Source organism: Populus euphratica, unplaced genomic scaffold (assembly GCF_000495115.2).
Source record: "Populus euphratica unplaced genomic scaffold, PopEup_1.0 scaffold3460.1, whole genome shotgun sequence".
NCBI classification, from domain to species: Eukaryota; Viridiplantae; Streptophyta; class Magnoliopsida; order Malpighiales; family Salicaceae; genus Populus; species Populus euphratica.
This window is the reverse complement of record NW_011503296.1, coordinates 1-10,972: the sequence shown is the minus strand read 5'-3', so window position 1 is coordinate 10,972 and position 10,972 is coordinate 1. Positions and strand designations below refer to the sequence as shown.

The following is a 10,972-nucleotide window of genomic DNA, read 5'->3' as shown; positions in this document are numbered from 1 at the left end:
TGTATATTTCCTTTCCATATTCTGTATACGTGCTTTCCATTTCTATAATTATACAGATTCTATAAATAACGATTTCCTCACGTCATAACTTTGAGGCATTATCTTTTTATGGTATTAGAGCCAGCAAGATTATTCTCCATTTTCTCTTCAATTTTCTCTTTTTCAACACAAGCTTGAAATTCTAGCAAATTTGGTTACTTGTCATGGCTGAATTCTCTACCAACAAGCTTCCACTCAATACTATGGTTCATATGGTGACTATTAAACTCACTCCCACAAATTACCTCTTGTGGCGTCATCAATTTGTACCTTTACTTGAAAGTCAAGATTTACTAGGTTATCTGGATGGTCTTTCCTAGTACCTTCAGCTCAGATTCATCAAGGTACTAAGCTGGTACCAAATCCTTCTTACAAAAAATAGCATGCACAAGATCGGCTTATACTCAGCCTTCTTTATGCCTCTCTCACTAAGGAATGTATGGTTGAAGTGGTGGATTGCTCTTCTTCTCGTGATGCTTGGCTAGCTCTTGAAGCTTTTTTTTCACACCGTTCTAAGACCCAAGAAATTCAATTAAAAGATGAACTCCAGCTGATGCAATGAGGTTCTCGTACTGTTACTGAATATGCTTGTTCCTTTCGCTCCCTTTGTGATCAACTTAGTACTATTGGTAAAGCTATTGATGACACTAATAAGTTACATTGGTTTCTTCAAGGTCTTGGATCAGATTACAAAATCTTTTCAACTTTAATATTGTCACAATTGTCGATGCCTTCCTTTGCCAATTTGATACCACAAGCTCTCAGCCATGAGCTTTTCACTCGGTCTCTTCATGGTGATTTATCTTCTCTGTCAGATTTTATTGCACATCGAGGTTCTTCTTTCAATAATACTTATGGCCAGATAAAGAAGTGATCGGGGATGGACCCCATAAATCACAATGTATCCGTTCAAATAAAGAATTACATCGTTGATCCAAGTTAGAGAATGGTAAATGATGACTTTTGCCTAGTTGACAACCAAAACAAGGTTTCGAATCAATTGATTGATTATCAGAAACTGAAATAGAACCATGTTTATTTAAAGAGGAAACAACACCAAAAAGAGGGATGCCCTAGTCATGCATGCTAAATAATGGATGAAGCATGAAGATTACATGTAGAAAGACTAGATAAAAAAGTTGCGTGGCCACGATCAAGAACATAAAGCCTGTTCTTACATCGACCTGCTCCCATCACCTTTCTTGTTGTTAGGTCCTGTATGAAAAAACCAAAAGAAGAAAAAATGACTAAGCAATTGTTTTCAAGAGTAAATTTGCTGATTAACAAAAGATTTTTAGTAATGCTAAGTACAAGGAGAACATCTGATAAAGGTAAAGGATGAGAAGCAACAATCAAATTGATTTTTCCAATGCAAGAAATAGACATGGAATTACCATTACCAACATACACCCTTTGATTACCAGTACAAGGAACATAATTATCAAGTGCATTAACATCATTTATCATATGCGAAGTAGCTCCAATATCAGTATACCATTTAGAAGTAGTAGATGGATCAATGGAAGTAGCAGCAAAAGCCTTAAGTAAGCCATCTCCTTTGGCCTTTTTTAATAACCTATTAAATTTGTGACACTTCTTAGCAGTATGTCTCTCTTTATTACACCACTGATAGGTAACAACTGAAGATCTAGAAAAATTTCTAGAAACGGATGAATAGATGGTAGATTTTGGGTGACCAAAAGCAGCACTGAAAGAGAGGCATCCTTCCATGAAAAGGTAATGCCTCACTTTATTACACCACTAACAGGTAACAACCAAAGATCTGGAAAAATTTCCAAAAACGAATGAATAGATGGCAGATTTTGGGCGACCAGAAGCATCACTGAAAGAAGAACCTTGGTGTGCAACAAAAGCTGACGGAGAAGATAAATCACCATAAAGAGACCGAGAGAAAAGCTCATAGCTGAGAGCTTGTGGTATCAAATTGGCAAAGGAAGGCATCAACAATTGTGACAATATTGAATTTGAAAATATTTTATAATCTGATCCAAGACCACGAAGAAACCAGTATACCTTATCAGTGTCATCAACAGCTTTGCCAATAGCACTAAGTTGATTACAAAGGGAGCGAAAGGAACGAGCATATTCAGTGATAGTACGTGAACCTTATTGCATCAGCTGGAGTTCATCTTTCAATTGATTTTCTCAGGTCTTAGAATTGTGTGAAAAGGAAGCTTCAAGAGCTAGCCAAGCATCACGATAGGTAAAGCAATCCACTACTTCAGCAATACATTCCTCAGTGAGAGAGGCATAAAGAAGGTTGAGTATAAGTCAATCTTATGTGTGCCATTTTTTGTAAGAAGGATTTGGTACTAGCTCAGTACCCTGACGAATCTGAGCTGAAGGTACTGGAAAAGACTCAGATAACCCAATAAATCTTGACTTTTAAGTAAAGGTACAAATTTACGACGCCAGAAGAGGTGATTTGTGAGAGTGAGTTTAATGGTCACCATATGAACCATAGTATTGAGTGGAAGCTGGTTGGTAGAGAATTTAGCCATGACAAGTAACCAGATTTGCTAGAGTTTCAAGCTTGTGTTGAAAAAGAGAAAATTGAAGAGAAAGTAGAGAATAATCGTGTTGGTTCTGATGCTATTATAAAAAATCATTTTATCTAAAAGTTTGAATTATTTGATAAGATTTGATTTATATTATTTTTTATAATTATAGCTATTTATTTACTCTGTATATTTGCTTTCTAGATTCTATATATTTGCTTTTCATTTCTATGATTGTACAAATTTTATTCCATTTCTATGATAGCACAAATTTTATAAATAAAAATTTCCTCACATTATACATCTAGGCATTACCTTTTCGAAGGTCCTCCATTTTTTTTTCCCCGTCAGTTCCCCTGGACACGATTTGTTAGGCCTAGAAAATTAATCCTCCTGAAGCTTTAGCTACTATCAAATTGCTATAAAGAATTCACCGAACACGTTTTCTAACGATTAGAAGGATCTAGATTCCATCGACCTTCCAACAAAAGAGGATGAGGTGAAAACAAATTAAAATTGCATGGAACAAACGAGTGAGCTGTTCTAATTTTGAATGCAGGTGTCAAACGAGTCCTAGATACAGCTGTTATGAATGTCCAAATGCGGCACCATAATACCAAACAGCATTGAATTTAGGGACGAGTTTTTGAACAAACTGGGCTATCCAGCACTAGTAGTATATACTTGGGAAAAAAGACAGAAGGAAGAAAAAAAAAAACAGGGCTAGAAATTTGCTTGGATTGTAAAATTGATCATGGACCTCCCATGTTCACCTACAAATCGAGCCAAAGAATTTTCTAGATTCTATCAATACCCCTATGAACCACAAGAGTTCTTGCTGTCTTCAAATCCAGTAGTTCACCGAAGCTAAAAGAATCAGCATTGTGGCTAGCAACCTCTTAATTTTACCCTACAATCTTCTGGGGCAATCCCCTTTTACACATTTTTAAAACTAGATTATGTGAGTTTCCTTACAAAAGTGAGATTATGATGAGAATATAAATAGTTTATCATGTTTTTTTTTCCTCCTCTTCTGTGTCACAGAATAACATTGCAGCAATACGGGTACAGGATAATATTTGCACAACGCAAGCACAGGAATGGATATTGTTGCCAAAGGTTATGATGTAACATCTCAAAAATATCTCTTGCAACTCTGTTATTAACTCAATCAGGATATCAAAGTTCGTGTCCCAAATCCTAAGATTTTGATATCTTAGGAAAGTGATGCCAATCTTCTGCTGGAAAATTGACAATTCTGTTGAGAGATTTAAGAACCGAATTGATGTCGTTAGGCCTGTTTCATATATAGTTGATAAGCTTAACTTGCGCTATATAGTTGATAAGCTTAACCTTTCTTCCAACATCTTCTGATGAAATTAATGCTTCTTTCTATATTTATCTACTGGTAATGATTTTCAAGTGGCCCCCTTGTTGGCAAGGTGGATCTTTCCCATTTGGGGACACGAGGAAAGTGCACCACTATGTATTGCCCTTAGTGAAATATCACTAGCAGAAACCACAATATGAAGCACTAATTAATCATAGCACTACCTAGCTCATTCTTTGGATTAACTAACTTACAATCTGACCTTAATGGAAAGCCCACAATCAGATTTTTCTAAGCTTTCCACCCACAGCCACTCTCCCCTATCCTCCCCCCTTCTATAAGTAGCCATGAATGTATATATCTTCTTCATAACCATAAAACCACTTGCAAAAGCTAAAAACCAGTAGTGATAAAGAAACTTCAACACCATGAAGTCCAAGTTCTTGATGTACATCTTGCTACTTGTGATGGCTGACATTACTTCTGCCACGAATAGAAAGATATTGGCTGTTGAAGATTACAAACTGTTGGGTGATCAGATATCAAGCAAGGAAATCGAGAAGGTCGTAGTGAAGGAAAATTCAGCAGATAGCAGTGGTGAGCCTGATGTAAATAGTCATCATAGCATTCCAAGGCAATCATTCGGTGGCTATACAAATAATCAAAATGGACCACCGGAAAGCCCTTAAATGGCCGTACCCTATGGCCTCTTGTCGTGCTTTCTTAAGTGGAGCAACTTAATTGTATGATATATTTAATACATGTAGAAGATGGTGTGTACGCTTGAATGTGCAGATATGGATTGGTTTATTCAGCTGTTCGAAGTTTGGAATGTATAACGTATTGGTTTATCTTACTCGAAGTGGAGTAGCTTCCTCAAATGCAATCTCTACTAGTACTTCTCCCCCCACTTGCTCTCTCTAATTACATGTTTATTGGTGCTTTAATGACATATTTTCAGTTTGAATTGTTCTTTTTGTTTCTATTAGTCAATTGTAATGCACAATTTAGGGTTCCATTTATTCAACCAGGGTGTTGAAATTATGATTTTGATCGAGAAAAAGAATGGCAAAGTTTTTAAATGATAGTTATTAATAATGTGATTAAAGTCTTGTTAGCTATTTTAATTTGACCATTTATTTATGAATAAAAAATAATAGAAAATAAAAATTTTATCTCTACTTTCTATCATTAAACCTTCAAAGTTAAAAAATTTAATATTATGATCAACACAATGCTTCTAAGTAATCAATGAAGCTTGACTATCTCTCTTAAAAATAAATCTATTATATTGTTGCATCATTGATTTTTATAAAAAAATATAAAATGTATTATCTTAGAAAACTTATCTGTAACTACAAACATAGAATGTATATCCCTTCTTAACCTAAGTAAACCTAATACATAATTTATAATTATATCAACTCAGGGTTTCCAATATACTAACAAAGTATTATATAAACCATGATGCAAAACTTTAGATTTAGCATGTTTACATGATATGTATCTATCAATATGTATCTATCACAAATTTTTTACACATTTTTTATCATCTAAAGTCTAAACTACCCTAAAGTATCTCATTAATATACTCTCATGAGCTTCATACATTAGCAATTTAAGCATTGAATAATTAGACACACACAATCTTTTTTTTTTAAGTAAATATTCATTACACTTATAAAAATTATCAAAGATTGGATGTTCATATGCAATATATACTTGGCCAAATAAACATCATTAATGTATAAATCTTTCATATACTCAAATTCTAATAATTTAATGTTTGAAGTTGAAAGAAGTACATACCTTCATAATAGTGCTAGTGCATCAACCATTATGTTTTCCTTATCTTACTTGTATTTAATCATGTATGAAAATATTTCAATGAACTCTATCTCTCGCCAATTAGTATGTTAGTGGTTTAGCTTCCTTTACAATTAAGTTGTTTTGAACACTCATGATTAGTATAGATTATAAATTCTTTAGACTATAAGTAATGTTGTCAAGTTTTTAAAGTTCTTATGAAAATATAAATCTCATTATCATAAAGAGGATCATTCAATGATGCAACATTGAGCCTTTCAATAAAATAAACTATGAGTTTTTCACTAAAATAAACTATGAGTTTTTTTTCTACATTAAAAATCTATAATACCTATCCATGAGGTATCATATTTAATCTCAAAAGATTTTGTAAAATCAGGCAATGATAACAATAAACCAAAATTAGTTTTCTCTTTAATAAATTAAAAGCATTTTCTTGTTTTTTACCCTATTTAAAACTCATAAATTTCGTTAAAACATAACATATATATATATATATATATATATATATATATATATATATTCTATGCAAAAATTACACTTTTTTATATTAGCATATAAACATTATTTTCACAAAACAAACAATATGTTCCTTAAATTGTTAACATACTTCTCTAAATTCTTGTTATAAATTAAAATATCATCAAAATAAACCACAACAAACTTACTTATAAAATTATACAAAACATGGTTTGTTACTCTTATAAAAATATTAGGTGCATTAATAAGTTTAAAAGGCATAACTAACCACTCATAGAAGTTATATTTAGTTTTAAAAGTAGTTTTTCATTCATCTTCCTCTTTTATTCATATTTTATAATATTTACTTTTCAAATCAATCTTAAAACACATACAAAACACATGTAATTTATCTAACATACATTAAGTCTAAAAATTAGGTGTATATATATTACTGTAATATTGTTGAGGGCGCGACAATCAACACACATCCTCTAAACTCTATTTTTTCAATATTAACAACACTAGAAATACATGAACTCGTGTTTTCTTTTGTGTACATTTTTGTCATCAATTCTTACATTTTCCTTTAAAGTTCCTTTGTCTTCTCAAGATTATTTTTATAGGTTGGTCAATTAGGGATGGATGTTTCTGTTACAAGATCAATTTGGTGCTTAATCCTTATAATAAATGCCAACCCACTAGAAATTTCATCAAAAAGATGTTCTTAAAATCCTATAATAAAAAAAATATAAATAGTAGGAATATAATGACCAAGGTTATTAGAGTTAAAATATGACTTCTTTAACATAAATAAAATCATAGGCATATCAGAAAAATAAACATTCATAATCTCACTCTATTTTGCATAAAATATAACATGTTTCTTTAATTTTTCCACAATCTCTTTTTTCTCACCTTTCCTTTCTTCTCTCATCTTTTCTTTTCTCCTCTCTTAATTGAATCCCCACTAATTCTTATTTTGGCCTAATCTAACCTTTTTTTTTCTCTTGAATCATTTTATTTTCACTCTTCTTTATATCCTCACAAGGTTGATCTTTTTCATGGCTTTGCTTTTTCCTTTCAATTTGAATTGGTCTCCTTACACTTGTTTGGGGAATAATGTTACAAGTGTGATTGTCTTACCATCTTCCTTAAGAGAATACATGTTCTTAAGTTTTTCATACTTAAATCATTTTATTTTCACTCTTTTGTATATCCTTGTATGGTTGATCTTTTTCTTGACTTTGCTTTTTCTTTTCAACCTTAATTGGTCTTCTTACACTTGTTTAGGGGACAATGATACAAGTGTCAATGTCTTACCATCATCCTCCTTGAGAGAATACATGTTCTTAAGTTCAACATGCTTGGCTTTTTTATTAAATTTTCAAGGTCTTTTTAATAATAAATGAATAGCATGTATAAGCACAACATCACACAAAACGTCATCCTTATATTTCACAATAAAAAAAGAAATCAAAACTCACTTAGTAACTCTTACTTCCTATAATCATTCAAGCATTGAAGTTTATAAAGTCTTTCATGTTTAATAGTGTTCAGATTCAATTTTCTAACAAATAAAATATTAGCAGTATTTGTATAACTCTCACTATCAATAATAATACTACATACCTTATTATTTATGTGGCATCTAGTATGGAATGTGTTATCTTTTTATTGTTTTACATCATTTAATTTCAATATTTTTCTTAGTATTTCCTTTTAATTTCATCCTTGAATGCATTAAAATGTTTCCTCAATATTGACATCTTTTCTAAAATAGTCCTTAACTTTTTTATTTAATTTATTTATCCAGTGACAACCATTTTATCTTAATCTCTTCTCAAAGTCAACCCTAATTGCATTAAATTATTTCTTAATATTGGATCATTTTCCAATTTTGTCACTAGTTTTCTAATTTTTTCCTTTTTATCCCATTTGAACCATTTGCTCACTTTATCTTCTAATTTAATCGCTAATTGCATTTTTTATTCTTTTCTTTTTCAATTAAGTTTTTGTTCAATTCTCTTTTAAAATATTTTTTATTAAAATATATTTTACTTTTTCAAATGAAATATCTTTTATATATTGTTTTTAGAGAGGCCAAAAATTAGGTTATCATAATTGTCCTCTCTTTACAATGCTTACATTACAAAGTCTATTAAAAATATTTTTCCATAGACTCTAAGTAGTAAGATTGTAAAGTGAAGGTATGTAAATGGGGAAATTTTAAAAAATTATCAAATCTAGAGTTGATCAACCTCAAGAATCAAAATTTAAAAAAATCACATAGGGATTAAATTTTGCATGGTGATGCTTTAAACTTAAATTTATAATAGTAATCTTATACTAAAAAATAAAAGCAAATTGCAAGAGTCCTTTAAGATTCAAAAGTAAAGAAAGATTTATGAAGATCCTTTAAAACTCTTAATTGTAGAACAAATTGCAAAAGTTCTCCGAGACTCAAAAAGTAAACAAAGATTTGCTAGAGTTCAGCTTAAATTCATAAGAGTTCTTTAAGTCCCTAAAAATAAAGAAGAGCCTGAAAAGGTTTCATGAGACTTTGAATCACAAATCAAATTGTAAAAGTCCTCTAAGACTCAAAAGTAAAAAAAGATTTACAAAAGCTCTCTAAGACTCAATGCAAGAGCCTCATGATGGAAAGTTTGGCTCAAATTCACAAGAATCCTATGAGATTCAAAAGTGAAGAAGAACTTATGAGGATCCTCTAAAACTCTAAATTAAAGAACAAATTACAAGATTTCTCTTAAACTTAAAAGTAAAGAAAGATTTAAGAGAGCCCTCTGAGACTTAATCGCAAGAGTTTTATGATTGTAGGTTTGACTCAAATTCACAAGACTATTCTTACGTTCTAAATTGAAAAAAAAAATGTAAAGGTCCCTCTAAAACTCCAAATTGTTAAGCAAATTGCAAAAGTTCTCTAAGGCTTAAAAGTAATGAACGATTTATGAGAGGCCTGGAGACTCAATCATAAAAGCCTTATAATAAGGTTTGTTCCAAATTTGCAAAAGTTCTTTAGGAATCAAAAAGTATAAAAAAAAACTTATGATGGCTCTTTAAGACTCTAAATCCCAGAACAAATTACAAGAGTTTTCTAATACTTAAAAATAAAATTACAAGAGATTTATAAGTGTCCTCTGAGACTCAAAATTTGCAAGTAAAGCATGATGATTAACATGCTCATTTAAAAATATAGGTTTTCCTTTGGATGTCCAAATTCCTTATTGATGATTGAAATGGACAACTTTTATCATGGTTATTCATCATGACTAACACACTATGATACTCATGTTTGCTTGAGTATGATATATGCCTAAATGCTTATATTTTTATATTAGCTTCACAAAACCATATTATTTGAGCCTTATATAGTACACACCATTTGTTCTTAATGATCATCTCTTCTTATTGTTTTGATAAACTTCATGTCATTTACTATTTGAAGAATATTAATTTATTCCTAATTTATGAGTTTGCCCTAAGTATCGTTATTCTTCTTTGGCTATGACAAGAATCTTATGTTAGTAATTAATTGTCATGGTTTTGTAATAAGCTCATGTTTTATATTTTATGTGTTGTCAGTATATTTTAAACATTGATTGATTTGCATTTTGAATAAAAAAAGTTATCTTCGTATGAGGTTTGAAAAGCATTATGTTTTTTTTAAAAAAAAATTATAATTATATGTGATTGCAATGCAAAACATGTCTTACAACTTTCCTTCCTTAAATATTTTCAAGAGGGTGAAAGTTTGGGTATTTTTATACAAATGAAAGTGATAGCCTAAAAAAAAAAAACTAGGCATGCAGGCTTGAAGCAACTCACGTGCTTAAAACTGTTTAGTTTTTTTTTATAGGTGGATGATATGTTATTCACCTCTATATATTTTGAAAAAAAAAAATATCAAGCGATACGATGCTTGCTCTACCCAAGTTCTAACAACCTATAAGCGTCTACCCAAGTTCTAACAACCTATGATTGCTAGAAAGTCAGGGAGTAGGTATTTTACACCTAAAAAATCTATTTTCAATCGTATTTTGACTTAAAAATACTTAAACAACATTTTATACATCTTGAAAAACCTATTAATAACAAAAAATAACCTAAAAATAAGACTGGAAATCCAAAATCAAATCGAAATCAAAACAATTTTTTAGCTCAAATCTATTATCTCATGCAAGGATAAGGATAAAAAACACTTGAGATAAATTTTCTTTGTCAAATGAAAATCATTAGCACCAACATTTCTCTTTTTTTCATGGTCAAAATCAATGTCATTTAAGATTTTTTTTATTCTATAATTGAAATCCGATCACTTTTATTCTTCTTTAAAAGTAGGGGTTGAAAAATAAAATTTTGAACCAAAATTAAATTTTATAAATATTAAAGATCAAAAATTTATAATTTAAAAACTTTGAGGAGCAAAGTAAACTTCCTGAAACTTTTTGCCCCAAAATTGAAACATCCCTTTTCTTTGCCTGTTTTACCATGATTATGTCTTTTAATCTTGTCCTTTCTCAATAAATTTGATTTTAACCTATAAAAATGCAATTGAAAAAAAAATACTTGACAGGAGAAAAAAAAATCACCATAGCTTTTCACGTGTAAACAAAGATATGGTGAATAGTGATTTCTCCATACTTATCAGATTATAGTTAACTATTTTAAGGTCATGTGCCCTTTAAATTTAAAATTACCAAGAAAAATAAATAAATAAATAAACAATTGCTGTTACTAAACATCAGACAGGGTGAGCACAACGGAATAGAACGATAAA

General features: G+C 30.6%; 1 protein-coding gene across 1 annotated transcript; it reads right to left on the bottom strand.

Moving 5' to 3' along the window:
• Positions 1-930: 930 nt before the first annotated feature.
• On the bottom strand, positions 931-2,176 carry LOC105119756 (uncharacterized). Its single transcript, XM_011017934.1, has 3 exons — positions 1,862-2,176; positions 1,461-1,726; positions 931-1,254 (listed from the first exon to the last, which is right to left on the bottom strand). The coding sequence occupies exons 1-3, from the start codon at positions 1,999-2,001 to the stop codon at positions 1,214-1,216; spliced, it is 447 nt and encodes a 148-aa protein (XP_011016236.1). The 5' UTR covers positions 2,002-2,176; the 3' UTR covers positions 931-1,213.
• Between the last annotated feature and the right edge of the window lie 8,796 nt (positions 2,177-10,972).